Consider the following 18,408-nt stretch of genomic DNA (forward strand, 5'->3'; position numbering starts at 1 on the left):
TTGTTAAAAGTGACGGACTCGTACGTTTAAACTTCCGTAGGAAGATATAATGCCGTCAGTGCACCTCACGGGGCGCACTGTAAGTATTACTAATGGTGTTTTTTACAGCAGGTTCCGCAAAGAAATCCTGTTCTAGTTCTGACAGATTATAATTCTGGAAAGTTGATTCGGATGAAATTCCTTTTATCTATTGAGGACCTTCACAAATTCGTTTGAAGATAAAAGATTTCCGAGCTTAAACGTAGGACATAATTTTCAGCATTGCAAATGGCTTACAGGATGCATTCAAACTAATTAAACCCACGACCATTTATTTCAAACCCTTAAGAAGATCCATTGAACATTTAGTTACGTCACAACTGATAGTAGTAGTAGTAGTAGTAGTAGTAGTGGGCGGGATATGCCTTTGAAACGGCTCCCTTGCTTGTTTTATTCCTCCATTTTATAACTGAGCAACGAAAACAGTAGTAGTAGTAGTGGTGGTGAGATAAGATGAGGGATTTGCCGATGGAACGACCCCCTTGCTCTCTCTAGTGACTAGTTCCATCTTCTGGCGTTCCTCTTCTTTCACACGGGGATGTGGAAAGTATATTCCGGGTGTTTCGATATCCTGAAATGCGAGGGGAAAAAAGGAGGCTCTTTAGTATTGGGCGTTTTTACTTGATAATAAATGTTTGTGCAGATTATTAGTGACGAATATTTAAAAGAAAATTAGATGGACAAAGGAATTCGTATCCATTCACGTTCACACTCATATTGTGGTGGTGTGTGTGTGTGTATATTATATATATATATATATATATATTATATATATATATATATATATATATATGAATGGCATTGTTGTGAGATTGCTAACTACACTTGGTGTAATTAGTTGTATAACTACATACTGTATTCATACGTAACAATGTATTTATTATAATTGTACCTTTTACTCAAACTGTTGAGTACTGTAATTATTACTGTTTACCTTTTACTGAAATCTACAATGTATATTTAGTTTCTGTTAAGCTACCATACAGTTAAGTTTACATAATATATGAAACAACGAATTCTGTGTTCTTTCTTGCCCTGCCATGAAACAGAAATCCAACAATTGTCGCTTCTAGAAAGTCGTATCTTTAATAAAAAGAGTATGGTCAGCAGAAACTTCTGCATTTTTCGTTAAAACTTTATTTTCATCCAACGCCTACGTTTCGGGATACAAATCCCATCTTCAGGGCTAAAAACAGAGAAAAATTAAAATTCTATACATTAAATCTGACTAAGATGGGGCACAGTAATAAATTATGCTTTGAAAAAAATTATATAGATTAATTAACAATATTTCAGTGAAATTCGAATTTTATATAAAAGTAAGACGGTAACTAATTGAATAAGAGATCAACAGTAAAAAGCAAAGCTACTAAGTACAATGACACTTCATAAATAAACAAACACTTAAAAACACAAAACACACGTGAACAACTAAGAAAATTGCGTTATTACTAAAAACAGGAGAAAAATATTGAATCCTAACAGGCAAAAAATTTCTGTATATGATTACAAAAGGAGAAAAAGAAAAAAAGTAAAAAAATATATATGCATATAAAGGCGGACACAAAGCAAAAAATAGCGAAACGAGAACTCACCGGTACAGAAGTATAGATAAGACTGAATAAGTATTATTTATTTTTGACAAAAGGGGAGAGGCAAATACAAAGGCGAGAAGGTAGAAAGGGCGAATGGTCTATTAAGTAATGTTCAGTTGTACAGCAGTTGAATGGTTGTTGAGGGTTGGTGACAATCGTTTAATGAAGAGGGACTCGAGAATGGGTAATGACCGGTTATCTATTGCTTGGGATAAAATTTTAAAATCATTGTACTGAATGCTATGTTTACATTTTGTTGCATGGTTGTGTATTGCAGAAAATTCTTTCTTAGATAAAGTTAATCCTGTTCGGTGACTGACACCCCGATGGCAATCGATGCGAACTTTCAACAGCCGACTCGAATTACCGACATAGGTTCCCAAATTACATTAACTTTATCCAAGAAAGAATTTTCTGCAATACGCAACCATGCAACAAAATGTAAACATAACATTCAGTACAATGATTTTAAAATCTTATCCTAAGCAATAGATAACCGGTCATTACCCATTCTCGAGTCCCTCTTCATTAAACGATTGTCACCAACCCTCAACAACCATTCAACTGCTGTACAACTGAACATTACTTAATAGACCATTCGCCCTTTCTACCTTCTCGCCTTTGTATTTGCCTCTCCCCTTTTGTCAAAAATAAATAATACTTATTCAGTCTTATCTATACTTCTGTACCGGTGAGTTCTCGTTTCGCTATTTTTTGCTTTGTGTCCGCCTTTATATGCATATATATTTTTTTACTTTTTTTCTTTTTCTCCTTTTGTAATCATATACAGAAATTTTTTGCCTGTTAGGATTCAATATTTTTCTCCTATTTTTAGTAATAACGCAATTTTCTTAGTTGTTCACGTGTGGTTTGTGTTTTTAAGTGTTTTGTTTGTTTATTTATTTTGAAGTGTCATTGTACTTAGTGGCTTTGCTTTTTACTGTTGATCTCTTATTCAATAGGTTACAGTCTTACTTTTATATAAAATTCGAATTTCACTGATATATTGTTAATTAATCTATATAATTTTTTTCAAAGCGTAATTTATTACTGTGCCTCATCTTAGTCTGATTTAATGTATAGAATTTTAATTCTTCTCTGTTTTTAGCCTTGAAGATGGGATTTGTATCCCGAAACGTAGGCGTTGGATGAAAATAAAGTTTTAACGAAAAATGCTGAAGTTTCTGCTGGCCATACTCTTTTTATTATATATATATATATATATATATATATATATATATATATATATATATATATACATAACATTCAGATATATATAAATGATAAAAAACACACGTGACAAGACTATAGATAGCCACTTCCCAACCCAACCTGGTACTACCCTGAAAACACACACACACACACACACACACAAAGAGAGAGAGAGAGACATGAATCTTACCCTTTAAGCACATCCTCGAAGATGAATATGCGTCCACTTTCGCCTTTGTCTAGGGAGTCTAGAGCGGACATGTCTTCCGGACTCAGCTTGAAGTCGAACACCTAGAAAAATATATATAAAAAACGGGAATGAAATGCTAGAGATAAATGCTAATTTGAATAATAATCGCGACAATAACATCGATAATTATAGCTATAATAACGGCATTCATCAAAGCGTCAACACCTCTGCAGCCATTACTAGAGTCTTCAAGGCGTCCCTTCTGCCCCTAGCTGCAACCCCTTTCATTCCTTTTACTGTACCTCCGCTCATATTCTCTTTCTTCCAGCTTACTTTCCTTCAGCCTCTTCGAACAATTAATTCACAATGTAACTTCGAGGTTTTCCTCCTGTTAAAGCTTTCAAAACTCAGAGTAAAAATAGGAAGTAAGATGGAAGAAAGAGAATATGAACGTAGCTACAGTAAAAGGAATGAGAGAGGTTGCAGCTAAGGGTATAGAACAGACGCTGCAAAAAACCTTAAAAGTCGTGCCTACAGTGCAACGCGCGAGGTGCACTGACGCGGTACTTTCCCACTCGGGATATTTTCCTACCAAGAAAGTCCTTCCCAGCATCCAGCTGAGATGAAGGTGTCCCATCTGCAAATAAACCTGTTCTTGCGCAACCTGGAGAAGTCATAGAAGGTCACAGCAAGTGCGGCTGTGCGAACGATTTAAAGCATTTTGTTTTCCCCTGTTTCCTAAGGCGCTCACTCCATAAACACATTTACGCACACTATACACTGTTTATGAGGTGCAAAACTTTATTCCCTTAATTGTTTACTTTACTCGTTATTTAGTTTAACTTTACTTCATGTTACTTCAAAATGTTTATTGTAATTCATGTCTATTATCCTTTTTTTTGCAGCCAAATTAACCCCCTAAAATTACAGATATTTCTAAATTACTAACAATCCAATATTTCTACTTTACTTTCCCCCAACTCCCTTTCATTTCTTCTTTATAACTGAGGCAGAGCCGCGCTACTTAGCTTTGACATCCGTCGCTTTCCAGGTTAAGAACTCTCTTAATTTTGAGGGCTATCCGTTTATATTCTCCAGTTTTCTGTTAAGGGATATCAGTGTCCCTAAATTTGTATCCTGATCTGATTTTTGTAGCGATTTCGTTCTAATGTCTGGTATTGTTCCTCTCTTCTTTTATCTTTCCCTATTATCTATATAGCAGTTTTTAATTGCTTTCATCTGCCTACGCCAGCCCCTCTTTTTTTATTGCTTATTTGTTTTAGTGTCTTTGCTTACTGATGGGCTTCAGTGTTCGTTGTTTTAGTCAATCTCTTCTTATTTATTTAGAGATTCCGTCGTTTCTTGCAAATCTTCAAGTTTGGTTTTATATTTCTTAACTATACATCTACATATCATACTTATATTGATATTGCCAAGCTTTCCTTACTGGCAAGAGTCTAGTTTTAAAAAATTTATTCCATATTTTCTGATGAAATCAACGTACAACTAAACAATTTTACTAAATAATATATAGAAACCATAAAATTCTCGAGAGCAGTTAAGGTCAGTCAAAAGTATTATATGAACTTAATTAAGAGTGTGTACGTATCATGATAAAGATAATAGCTTTAGCAACAGAACGAACACGTAAAATACAAGAGTTGAAATCATAGATTTCAAAACTTTCAATGACACATCCGTTAAGATACAGTTGAAACGTTCAGACATTATCGAAGCCCACCAGTCCCCCTCTGTAATGACCTTGACAACAGAGATAATTCACTTCGTTACCTGGAAATTCTGTCGAATTCTCTCTGGCTTCGTTGATTTGGGAATCACGACGATTCCCAGCTGGATCAGGAACCGGATGAGAATCTGCGCCGGAGTCTTACCGAGACGCTCTGCGATTGAAGCCACCGTCGGGTGTTCCAATAATATGGGAGAGTCGTCACCCCGCCTGAGGTCGAAATTAAAAATAAAGAAAACGGTTTTCCCTTACTTGCGTTTTCATTCTACGTAACTGTAAAGTTGAGAACGTACGAACATGTTGCCAAGAGTAGTAGTACGTATTTTGGATGTTATATAGACGTATATATATATATATACGTCTATATAACATCCAAAATACGTAGTACTACTCTTGGCAACATTATGGATGAGTTATGGAGTTCCATTTGACAACGTGTGAGTGTGTGTGTGGTGTTTTTACGTTGCATGGAACCAGTGGTTATTCAGCAACGGGACCAACGGCTTTACGTGACTTCCGAACCACCCGAACCACGTCGAAAGTGAACTTCTATCACCAGAAATACACATCTCTCACTCCTCAATGGAATAGTCGAGAATCGAACTCGCGACCACCGAGGTGGGACGCTAATACCATACCAACCACGCCGCTGAGGCGCTTGTGTGTGTGTGTGTGAGAGAGGGTGTAATTGCTGTATGGATCGTTAACGACTGTATTGGCTGTTGGTGAGTTCTGGTCCTGTTAGTTGTTGGAGTTCTGTGTTTTTGGTTAGTTTTGTTTGTTTGTTTGTATGGTGTTTTTACGTTGCATGGAACCAGTGGTTATTCAGCAACGGGACCAACGGCTTTACGTGACTTCCGAACCACGTCGAGAGTGTTAGTCTTGATGGAATTGAAAGTCAGTTGAGTTATGTTATTGATTTGTTGTTTGTTTTGTTTAGTTTGATATTGTTGCTTAAGAGTTTGTTGTGCTATGAGGTTTTTGTTGAGTTACTATGTGCGAGTTCCTGAGGGTTGTATGTGATTGTTATAGCTAGTTGAGGGTTGTTGTTAGTAATTGTTAAGTTTGGTGTTGTTAGTGGGTATGTGTGTTGCCTTTGTGTGTGTGTGTGTTTTTTTTTTTTTTTAATTGTTTGTGCAGTGGTCTTGTTTGTTTGCTGTGTTGTCGAGTTGGGGTTGTGTTCCTTGGTTGTTGTTGTGGTTCTTGGGTGCTGTTTTGTTGTGGGTTTTGGTCTTTGGTTGTTGTTAGAGTTGTGGGGTTTTGGGTCTTTGGTTGTGGTTCTTGGTTTTTGTCTTGTTGTTGTTAGCAGACAGCACAGGATAGCCTGGAGTGGTTGGAAGTACGTTTTTTTTTTTTTTTTTTTTTTTTTTTTTTTTTTGTTTTTTTTTTTTTGTTTTTTTTTTTTAGCTATAGGTCAATTGTTCTGCGTGTATTTTGTTGTGTAAAGAGGAAAGTGTGACAGAGGGTGAGTTTGGCAGCTGGATTGGTTAAGATTATGTGGGGGGGATTTGCCACTTGCTTTTTAAGCTTGTGATCCCGCCACATTATGTTCGTATCTTCTCATGGGGGTCATCCCCCAAATCCACGTAAGAAGGTGAGTGAAAACCGGGACTTTGAATAAGTTCTTTCGTAGTGAACTTGAAAATGTAGCATAAACAACGAACGTATACTTGTTCAATGTCCCGGGTTTCACTCATTGTCTTACGTGGATTTTGTGATATATATATATATATATATATATATATATATATATTATATATATATATATAATTGAACAAGTATACGTGGATTTTGGGGGATGATCCCCCATGCACGTTTTATTCAATCATACGCAACACCCAACGAAAGTACGTCAAACCAACTTACAAGCAAGCACGCATGTCCAACACTTACTGGTAGGTAGTACTATACCTTCTATAATAGATGCAGAGGACCTTCGTTTCCAGCCACTATAATTTAGGTCCTCTTCAAAACAAAACTTCAAATCACCTCGATAATTATAACTGGTTCACTTAAGGTAGATTCTTGGCCTCCAAACAAACTTCTCGTAAGCATTTGGCTCATCCAAGAATCTACCTTAAGTGAACCAGCTATAGTACTACATGAAACGGAGGATGAACCTCAAAACAAAATAATGAAAAGAAAGGAAACTTTATAAATATTCTTAGTTTTCCAAAAACTACTGAGGCTAGAGGGCTGCAACTTAGTACGTTGATCAACCGCACTCCAACCATCAGACATACCTAATTGCATAACAGAGTTCACACTAATATACAAATGTCTTACGAGAGAGAGAGAGAGAGAGTCCTTACCCCTGAGCCTTGTAGGGAGCGCCTATGGGACCATAGGCACAAACAGGGATTCCATACTTCGAGCACACCTCCCTCAGCGCCTTCTGCTGATGGTATGCGTGCAACTCCACCTGGAGATTTGCAGGGTTGATTCGACACACTGGAATAAGACAGACGGGATCAGTCAGTCAGAGAAAGAGAGAGAGAGAGAGAATCACCTCGCAAATGTCTTGAGAGAGAGAGAGAGACTTACCCTTCATGATTCTTTCAATCTGCTTGCTGTTGAAGTTGGAGATTCCAATTGCCTTCGCCTTTCCAGAATCAGCCTGGAATCATTATTATTATCATTCTAAAGGTAGGTATAGGCCTACACTGTTATATTATGGAACAAACCCAATCGGGCCGTTAATACGCTAAGCTACAGAACAGAATGCCACAACGTAACAAAAGCTGAAAACATCAAGGAAAAAATAAACACAATTAAATGAAGATACGTAAAAAAATAAAAAAAGATCAAAGTTTTATCATAATAAAAACAACGATGATATTATGTCACAAGATCAATGTAATGTTGCGAAGACCGTAATAGTAATATAGTATCTTCCGCAGTCATTATTTTCCAAGAGTTCATGAAGGACGAAGCCACCTACCAGCTTCTCCATGCCTTTGTAAAGTGACTCCAAGTCGGTGTCGAGATCCATTATGACGTTGCCATCTTCATCCACAGGCCAGACATCGTCGTCGTGTTTCCCTTTATGCAGATGTAAATTAAATAAATAGATAAAGAAAGAACGAGAGAAAATAAGTGTTACTGTAACGAGCAATATGATAAACGAGAGAACGTAATAACAAAAGTGAGAAATAGGATAATGTTTCGTCGTATTACCTATTAGTCCTACCGGGTTGTGAATCAGATACAGATCGACGTAGTCCAAGTTAAGTCGTTCCAGCGACTTGTCCAGAAACCTAGCGACGTCCTCCGCTCGATTGGCGATAAATGGCAACTGAAAATAATGAGATTAAATAATTCTTTACTTTATATTTATTGGTGGCTTTATACTTCGCATAAGCTTTTATCATTACCTTGCCGATTAGTCAAATGGAATAATACGTTACTGAATTCGACTTGACGTTGTAACGCCAGCTGAATAAATTAATCAGTCAACGTTATTAGGCTGAGGAGGGAAATTGTAGGTTAAATCTGACCATTTCGTTTAATTATTTCATCGGAGTAAAACAAATAAACCATTTGCAATTATAACAGCTTTTGAAAAATTAGTACTATCTATCCTGTGATAAATACTAAGATTGACTTCATAGTTGCTGATCATCAAAAAAATAAAATAAATAGCTAAGCAGCATATTTTATATAACATTACAGAAATATTAATTTTTCTTAATCAAATTACATCGGTCTAGTACTAACGTCCCTATATTAACGATTTTCATGACCGATTCAAATCCGGGCCTTTTAAAGTCATCTGAACCCGAACATCCTTACTTTAGTGGTGACGAAGAGTTCCTCTCGTTGAATCCTTCCGCTGTCCAGCCACTCCTTCAGGACTTCGCCAATCGACCCTTCGTTCTGGTAGAGGTAAGCGGTGTCGATATGGCGGTAGCCGCATTCCAACGCCGTGTTGACAACCGTTTTAATCTCTTCCGGTTGTGACTGAAAAAAAAAATTAATCTTGAATATAAAGCCGACAGTCACACTAAGTGTGTTGTATTCGATATAAACGGCGAAACTACGAGACTGAATTGAACCAAAGTCGGACCAGAAATGTAGATTTTATAGTGGATGATATTTCTCTACGGGTGTTTGTATGGTGCTTTTACGTTGCATGGAACCTGTGGTTATTCAGCAACGGGACCAACGGCTTTACGTGACTTCCGAACCACGTCGAGAGTGAACTTCTATCACCAGAAATACACATCTCTCACTCCTCAGTGACCAATCACAGTTCCTTTTTTTTTTTTTTTTGACACGCAACGAATTTTTCTCAATGGCGCCTATTTTCGAAAGATTTTCGAGCGGAACAATACATTTTGTGCCGGGTTTTTGGTAGATATGGACGTGAAAGGTTGTTCTATATATATATATATATATATATATATATATAATATATATATATATATTACAACCAAGGTGCAGGCAGGTGAAGACCAGGGGATGCATCAAATCAGGCGTTGTTTGACTCAAGGAAACAGGACCAATCTACATATTTCTTAATTCCGACGTTCGTAATAACATTTATTACTCATCTGGGAATCTGTCAATTAGTTAATATGATGAACTTATAAAACAATCTTAAATTTACTAAATAAAAAAAACTAAGAAGACTAAAATTTTTTTAAAATATACATTAAAAAATATATATATTTACTGAGACTGCCGACCAACCTTAAGAGAAAGGAAGACTGAATGACAGGAGACACGTTAACTAAGGTACAGTTGGATGGAGGAGGTTTTGGTTTGGGTATTCAACTGGGGAACCAGCTGCTTGATGAGCAACGACGCTAAAATGGGTAGTTCTTGGGGGTTTGGTGTTTGCCCTATGATGCAAAAATCGTCTCTTTCGAGTTGTGTTTTGCAGATTTTTGCATGGTTCCTGATATTCGAGTGTTCAGGGGCGGAGAGTCTACTTCCTGTAGGAATAAGTTTGCGAGCAACAACAACAAAAGTGTTGAGCCTGACGACTGGAAGTTGGACAGAGGGAAATAGGAATGCCTCTGAAGTATTATCAAATCTCGTCGATTTAGTGCCGAAATATGACAGGGGGAAGGCACGTTTCGTCAGATTACACATTAAGGAACCTGAGCAGGGGCTTCACGTTCTCCTTCAAGCAAAGGCTCATCTTTACCATCCCTTAGTGTAAGGTAAGCTTGATCTGAGACCAACAGACTTTTATAATATAGCGGTTGGTAAAGGATAGAAACTGCTCCCAAGGTTAGGTTTGGCAGGATTCTTTAGGTTATAGCTTTCAGGGGCCTTAATATTGATTTTTCTTTACACACCCAAAAAATCCCGGTTCCTACTGTGGTCCTCTATAATTGTAGTGGGTTTTAGATGTTATAGTACTTGGAGGAAATCGTGTAACGAGAAGTAACCATAGCTGAAATATTGTGTGGGTTTCTTTCGTTGTGTTTTTTATGCATGCCACCAAAGAAATCTACTGTTTTTGCCCGTTTTTCGTTGTTAAACAAATCGTGCGGCCTCTTTTACGTTTACCAAATAGCATTAATTATAATCCTGATGATGATTAATAAATCATTCATTTCCTACATGTAAACGAGACACGAAATGGACGTAGCCTTATCACTTCAGGAATTAAAGGGTAGATATCGTTTATCAGATATTTTATTACATCCGGCAGGATCTCTCGTCTGCCAGACGTTCGATTACCTACACTACGAAGATTGTAACAGCCAGGCATTACAATTTGAGGTATTGGTTTGTTGGAGAGTCCGGAGGTCCATACCAGACTTCCCATGTCCTCTTACACCTTTCTAATATGCCAGCTTAATCCACGGTCCAGAGGTCTAAAGTAAGGAGGTAATTGTAACCTCTTTGGTCTACCTAGACCTTGGCTTAATTCAAACCGACAACCACTATTGGGCGTTTCCACTCAACTTTCTTCGTGGTTCGATAATAAAATACATAATGACGGCTATTACAGATACGATCATTTTGATTTTAACGTTACTCGTGTATTGTCTTTTATATTGAACCGTATCACTATGATTAACAGTCGTTGCAATAATTATTCTTACCATATTGTCGTTTTATCTCTTGCTAGGTATGTATGGACAAGTATCTGGATATTTTCATCCCATCACTCCCGATAGAAAATATTATATACAATCAAAGTATTTTCCAGACACTTACCTTGTAAGTACCAATACCAATGATCGGCATCTCCTTGCCATTTGGTAGGTCTACAGTGGGAACGGTTTGAGCATCTCTGAAACAGAGCCCGGCAGGATGAGCCTCAGGCCTTCAAACGAAATATTTTATAGTACGTAAACTTGGAGGTAGTGTGCCGTCGAATGTCGAAAAGCACAAGTAGAATGTTTTTTGCACTAAAGTGGCGTCAGGTCCGTAACCGTCACTGACTGAGCAGGACAGTGAGCAGCCAGGCTTAAATTTCGTGAAACAAGCCCTGGCAGAGCGATGGGAGAAATACTAGATTATGCAAGAGACATACTTTGAAATTAGCCGTTACGTCACGGAGAAACCCCACGATAATCAAATTCTGAGAACGAGGTTCCGGTGACATTACGTTTGTTACGGGCCAAGCAGCAGAATCAGTTTGTCGTGTTTTGAAGCATTTTGTGCTTTTGTTTAAGAGTTTGTGTTTTCGCACAACGTAATCTATCGATTGGCGTATTTTGCCATTTTTCTGTTAGTGGTTATAGGTATGTATATAATATTCTGTGCTAGACATACATATGCAACCTCAGTCTTCCACATAGACGCGCTAGCCCTCTCAAAATAATGTCTGCTAGATTCTAGTGTTGCTGTAGCTACATATCCTCTGACACACTTGTATGTACATTCTCTACAGTGCGTTACTGGAGGCACACTGCAAGCAATGTCCTGCAAAGAAGTCCTGTTCTAATTTTGTCAGAATATATAATCCTGGAAAGTTGATTTGTTCAATTGAAATTCTTTTATTTTTTGATGACCAATTTTTTTCAGGTCTGAAGGCCAGGGGGACAGTCGACAAAATCTCCTTTTGTGGCCCAGACCAGTAGAAATCTAGAGAAAGGAAAATGAAAGCGAGAAAGGTGGTGCTTTCAGCTTCGTAGAGGAAGAAAGGTTACGGGAATCGGCATTGCAAATTGCTTACAGGGTACATTTAAACTAATTAAACCCACGACCATTTATTTCAAACCCTTAAGAACCATTGAACATTTAGTTACGTCACAACTGATAGTAGTAGTAGGCGGGATATGCTCTTGAAACGGCTCCCTTGCCTGTTTTATTCCTCCTTTTTATAACTGAGCAACGAAAACAGTAGTAGGGGAGAGGAGGAGGGATTTTGCCTTTGGAACTGCTCCCCTTGCTCTCACTGTTCCTTCCTTCTGGCGTTCCTCTTCTTTCACACGGGGATGTGGAAAGTATATTCCGGGTGTTTCGATATCCTGAAATGCGGGAAAAAAAAGGAGCTACTTTAGTTTTTGGACTTTTTGGTTGATAATAAATAATAGATGTTTTTGATGTATATTCAATCAAAGAGAGAGAGAGAGAGATTAACGTTACCCTTTAAGCACATCCTCGAAGATGAATATGCGTCCACTTTCGCCTTTGTCCAGAGAGTCTAGAGCGGACATGTCTTCCGGACTCAACTTGAAGTCGAACACCTAGAAATGAAAAATAAATAAATAAATAAATCGCGAATAATAAGCTGATTCTAGAGGGAATTGCTTTTCTGAATATATTTATCTTGAGAATTTGTTGTTTTCTCTTTCGAGATAATAAGGTCTATATAGTACATACTTATTTAGATATTGCAACGCTTCCCTTACTGGTAGGATTAAAGTTTCAGAGCTTTTTTAAAATTCCCTGTGAAAATAACCTAAAAGTCAATTGATAATTTTAACTAAATTGATATTTAGAAACTATTCAATTGTCTAGAGCAGTTAAGGACACAGTTAACATTTTTAATAAGTGTACTTTAGTAAAGGAGTGCAACTTTAGCAACAGAACGAACACGTAATTGCAAGAGTTTAGAAATCATAGATTTCAAAACTTTAAATGACACATCCATTAAGATAGTGTTTTCAAATCCTACCACCAGGCCTTCTGTACCTAATGATCTTGACAACAGAGATAATTCTCTTCATTACCTGGAAATTCTGTCGAATTCTTTCTGGCTTCGTCGATTTGGGAATCACAACGATTTCCAGCTGGATCAGAAACCGGATGAGGACCTGTTGCCGGAGTCTTACCGAGACGCTTCGCGATGAGCCAACCGTCGGGTGTTCCAATAATATGGGAGAGCCGTCTTTCCGCCTGAGGTTCAAAATAAGAGAAGTTGAACAGGTTTTCTTAGAGTTGCGTTCACGAACATTCTTTGTCAGTTTATGGAGTATATTTGGGCTTTAACTACGTCATGCACAGAGAGAGAGAGAGTAGTAGTACTTACTCCTGAGCCTTATAGGGAGCGCCGATGGGAGCGTAGGCACAAACGGGGATTCCGTACTTGGAGCATATTTTCCTCAGCTTCTTCTGCTGGTGGAATGCATGCAGCTCCACCTGGAGATTTGCTGGCTTGATACGACACACTGGAATAGATTAGATGGACGGGAATAGTCAATCAGAGAGAGAGAGAGGAGAATCACCTCGTAAATGCATAACAGATTTCCCACAAATATATGCAAATATCTTTCCCTAAAGAGAGAGAGAGAGAAAAAAAACTTACCTTTCATGATTCTTTCAATTTGCTTGCTGTTGAAGTTGGAGATTCCTACTGCCTTCGCCTTTCCAGAATCAGCCTGGAATCATTACCAGGAATAAGTAACTGCCGGATAATTAAAGATAAGTCATTGATCTTTTTACGCTTCTCTAATGAAGTCATGATTATTACGGCTATATGATGCTATTATTGTCGTTATATTATTAAATAAAGACATTGGTTTGAAGTTAAAACCCAGAGGCTATTATTATTATAAAATAAACCAGCATTACTTTGAAGTTGGTCTATAAAGGTCAGTATGATTTTTAATATTATGAAAAAAAAATAGGAAACAAAAATCAAATAACATGAAATAAAAACAGTATTGCAAATCCCTTACAGGAATATTCCATTTAGGCCAATGGCCTAACTCCGAGAGCTGAGGTTAATCAGCGCTGAAAGAGAAACTGAGCAGAAAGGTTTGAAAGCCGCACCATGAAGCAATTGTTAGGTTAGAGGGTAGATAGCAAGATGAAGTAAAGTATAGCAATAAAGAAGCCTCTACTATAGTCGATTCACATCAACCGTACCATTTGATTGTCTAGGCCAGTCCCTAACGACACTTCTCATTGGCTGTTGATAAACCAGTCACAGGGCTGGAAACGCTCGGGCTCTTTCTTGAGAGTTCACTTAGACACAGGCGGTCGCCTGGGGTGCCATTTGCTTGGGGGGCGCCAAATTGCCATCCAAAATAATATATAAATAAATGAGATAAGTATTATTTTTACGTGAATAATGCAAATATAAAAATCAAGTGTAAACGCGAAAATAAATGAATAATGGAAGTATTAATAATTGATGCAACGGTGTTTAATGTTTCGGAAAAGTTGGCAACAATGGATAGGTAGATGTCGTCAGTATCAAGGAGTTTTAAAACTAAGACAGCTTAGTTAAGTTCTAAGCATTGTGTTTACTCCAATCTCTACTCCTTTTTTTAAGTCTTCTTAAGTTGTCAACACAGCTGTCAAGCATTCAAGCTTTTATCAATCATGAAGAGGCAGTCCAAGTTGTCAGGTGCAGCAAACAAGAAAAAAGATAGTTTATACTGTTTTTGTTGCAAACTCTTTTCCCAGAAAACATTTAAACAAAGCAGAGATGGCTTTAATGACTGGAAAAACTGCAGTGACTCACTCAAAATGCATGAGAACAGTCCAGAACATACAAAAAAATAAAATATGGGGTCATGGAAAGAAAACTGGAGAGTCATATTGAAAAAGGGCAAACAATTGACAAAGTTGAGCTGGCACTAATAAACAATGAACGACGTAGGTGGCGAGAGGTACTTACCAGGTTCTGGCAGAACGAAATCTTCCTCTCATACACACTTTACCAGCCCAATAATGGGAACTTTCTGAAAGAAGTTGAACTCATGGCTCAGTTTGACCCTGTTCTCAAAGAACATATTGCGAAGGTGCAAGGAGGTGCCAGTCATACATCCTACCTAGGCAATATTATTCAAAATGAGTTTATTGACTGCATCAGTAAGAGGGTTGTGGAGTGCATGGTGACCGAAATTAGACAATCCAAATACTTTTCAATTATTTTAGATTGCACTCCAGATTTAAGTCACAAGGAGCAATTATCTGTGATAATAGCTACTTTGGCTACCTGCAAAAATTATTTAATCTCTTTTCTACCTTCACTCAAAGGTGGTCGACCCTAAAAAAAACATGTGGACACAACTTTGAAATCCTGGGCAGACACACGGTGGGAGAGTCGAATCAATAGTGTTGAGGTTGTAAGATTCCAGGCTGCAAAAGTGAGAGATGCTCTTTTAGAGGTGAGAGCAAGCACTGCAGAACCAGCTATTAAAATCGAAGCACAAGCTTTAGCAGAAGAGGTGGGATCATACCGGTTCTCTATTTGTAATGGTGGTGTGGTATGAATATCCTTAGAAAAGTTCAAACTGTGAATAAACTTCTGCAATCACAATGCATGCATCTGGATGTAGCTGTTGACATTCTCAAGAAGGCTGAAACCTCCCTTGTTAGCTACAGAGACACTGGGTTTGCTGATGCCCAGACATCTGCCAAAGAGATATGTGAGGAGATGAATGTGGAAGCTGCTCTAAAGCAGAAAGACTCAGAACTACTAAAAGGCAGTTTTCTATGAGGCCCCTGATGAACTATTACCGATGCCTTGAAAAAAATGGAGTTTTCATTTTTCAATGTAGTTGTGGATATGGCCATTGAATCTCTGAGAGAGAGAACTGGAATGAGGAGTGATGTTGCAAACAGAAATTCAGTGTTCTCATAAACTTCTCGACCTGACATCTAGTGAGCTAGAAAAGCAGGCAAAAGATTTGTGTATTTCACTGACATCTGGGGATCATTCTGATTTAAATTATGATGAACTGATTGTAGAGATGCAGTCATTTCCAAAACAATGGCCAAAACAAAATATGACACATTAGACCTTCTTGTTTTTCTGGAGGAGAAAAGCCTGAAAGAGATCTATCCAAACATGTGGGTGGCATTAAGAATTGCTGTCACTACACCTGTGACTGTGGCATCTGCAGAGAGAAGCTTCCCTAAACTTAAGCTCATTAAAACATATTTAAGGTCTACTATGTCACAGGAGCGCCTAAATGGGCTGGCAATAATTAGTATTAATAGAGAAATATCCAAACCAGATTTTCGTATGATGACACTATAGATGATTTTGCTGCAAGAAAGTCAAGAAGAGTCAGGTTTTAAATATGAAAAATCAGTGAAGAAAACTTGTATATATAGTTTTAGCATAGCCCTCAACATATATGCATTGAGTTCTATGGTTTTAGATTGGCAAGATTACCTTTTTCAATTTATCTTAGGTAAGATTTGCAATAAAAATGCATAATGGTGTTATCCATTAAAATTTACAAAAATAGTTTGTATACTTTTGAGTCTATACTTTTCCTTGTTGTGTATACATATACGTGAAGATGATTTATTAATAAAGTATGTTGTTTTGTTGTGGAACTTGAGATGCTAGTTGTGTTCAAAATTGTTTATGTTATTATTTCCAGCCTGGAGGGAAGGGGGGCGCCATAACGAGTTCTTGCCTGGGGCGCCTAACGAACTAGAAACGGCCCTGCGTTAGGCAGAATGTATGTTCCACCTCTCCTGAGGGATACTTTTGAAAGACACCTCAGGAGGTGGAACTACATCCTGCCTGTGAACTCTCGCGAGAGACTGAGAATTTCCAGCCCCCCTGCAATTGGCTTATCAAACGGTCCAATCAGGAGCGTCGTAAGGGACTGGCCTAGACATCAGATGCACGGGTGGTTTGAATCTACTATAGGCATTATTCGCAAAGATCATTAAGGATGATTCCACCTACCAACTTCTCCATGCCTTTGTAAACCGACTCCAAGTCGGTGTCGAGATCCAAAGTGACGTACCCTCTTCATCCAGAGGCCAGAAATCATCGTCGTCTTTCCTTTACGAAGGATGTAAACAAATAACAGTAAACTATAGGAAATCAATGTCAATGGAACAGGCAAACAAATAAATGAAAGAACTGAATAACAGACGAGAGAAACCGTAATGTTTCGTCTTACCCTTCACTCCTACCGGATTGTGAATCAGATAGAGGTCGACGTAGTCCAATTTGAGGCGTTCCAGCGACTTGTCCAAGAACCTAGCGACGTCCTCTGCTCGATTGGCGTGAAGCGGCAACTGTAGGCAACATAATATTCATTTTTTGTATATTTTCAGCTCCTTAATTTTCACACATTCGTTTTCCTATATTTATACCTCTCATTGATGGGAACTCTACTTTGTGGAATTTTTATTTATTTATTTGCATTGTTATTATTTAACAGGTGGCCAAGACCTTTGTTGCTGTGATTTCAGCTGGAACACAAGGCGTGGCCCAACCTCCAGCTTACTTGGGGTGCTGCTAAAATCTACAGTCAAATAGAGCGTTGTTTCACCAACGAAAATTTAAATAAATACGCTATATTTTATTAGAAATAATTTTTCTGCACTGTTTAACATGCATATTTTTTATATTTTACCTTTTCATTCTAATAAATATATCATAAATATTCTATCTTAAAATTCCTGCACCTTTAACTCAACGCGAAACGCCCTTTACAGACCTTTTAGGCTTTCCTACGCCCCCCCACCCCTCCCCCAACAAGAACAACAACATAGTAGTTTGTAGGCTTACTCCCCAAGTAAGCGAAAATAAGCAGTATTGGGTTGACAGTCTAAATAAGCGTTGAAGAGGTAAATCACATGAATGACTTCAATAATTTGCTTTTGAAAGATAATTATTCAATATAAATGTGAGATTTTTTTAGTCGCAAAATGTGGTTTGATAATATATTTAAATTAGTTTCACACTTTATATTCAAAGATTTCATTTAATAGTTTATTTTTAATTGCAGAGGACTATGGTACGGGTAACCCAGTGCCACTATCTTGTCCAGAACCGAATAAGAGAAGAGGGTAGAGCTTCACTACCCCAAATAAAACAAACAAGAAGAAGAAAGCAATCCCCTGCAGGAGCCAATGATGCATGATGACCGATTGTCCTTTTATATTACAATTTAAAATCTGAGCACCATTTTATTGTCTTCCGTTTGTATTCCAACGCACTTACTTTAGTGGTGATGAAGAGTTCCTCTCGTTTAATCCATCCGCTGTCCAGCCACTTTCGCCAATTTCTCGTTCGTTCTGGTAGAGGTAAGCGGTGTCGATATGGCGGTATCCGCATTCCAACGCCGTGTTGATCGTCAGTTTAATCTCTGCCGGTGTTGACTGAAACGAAGAAAACGTTTGATGATTGAAAATCACAATCTTGAAAGATATTGGTAACATTATAGAAAACTAATAAACACCAATTTATTTTGACACAACAAAAACTATACGGAAGTCTTGTAAGAGAA

General features: G+C 37.8%; 2 protein-coding genes and 1 long non-coding RNA gene across 3 annotated transcripts; 1 reads left to right on the plus strand and 2 right to left on the minus strand.

Moving 5' to 3' along the window:
- Positions 1-294: 294 nt before the first annotated feature.
- On the minus strand, positions 295-11,043 carry LOC135211876 (aldo-keto reductase family 1 member A1-like). Its single transcript, XM_064245095.1, has 9 exons — positions 10,961-11,043; positions 8,576-8,743; positions 7,961-8,078; positions 7,725-7,825; positions 7,328-7,400; positions 7,096-7,234; positions 4,828-4,993; positions 3,037-3,137; positions 295-610 (listed from the first exon to the last, which is right to left on the minus strand). The coding sequence occupies exons 1-9, from the start codon at positions 10,988-10,990 to the stop codon at positions 568-570; spliced, it is 939 nt and encodes a 312-aa protein (XP_064101165.1). The 5' UTR covers positions 10,991-11,043; the 3' UTR covers positions 295-567.
- An 899-nt stretch (positions 11,044-11,942) lies between these two features.
- On the minus strand, positions 11,943-13,038 carry LOC135211877 (uncharacterized). The gene is made up of 3 exons (XR_010313766.1): positions 12,925-13,038; positions 12,338-12,438; positions 11,943-12,219 (listed from the first exon to the last, which is right to left on the minus strand). It is a non-coding gene; the product is annotated as an uncharacterized LOC135211877 (long non-coding RNA).
- A 1,677-nt stretch (positions 13,039-14,715) lies between these two features.
- LOC135211808 (uncharacterized) lies at positions 14,716-18,042 on the plus strand. The gene is made up of 3 exons (XM_064245018.1): positions 14,716-15,013; positions 15,233-15,411; positions 17,908-18,042. Exons 1-3 carry the CDS (start codon positions 14,716-14,718, stop codon positions 18,040-18,042), a joined length of 612 nt encoding a protein of 203 aa, XP_064101088.1.
- The last annotated feature ends 366 nt before the right edge of the window (positions 18,043-18,408 follow it).

This window comes from Macrobrachium nipponense, chromosome 40 (genome assembly GCF_015104395.2).
Source record: "Macrobrachium nipponense isolate FS-2020 chromosome 40, ASM1510439v2, whole genome shotgun sequence".
Lineage (NCBI taxonomy): Eukaryota > Metazoa > Arthropoda > Malacostraca > Decapoda > Palaemonidae > Macrobrachium > Macrobrachium nipponense.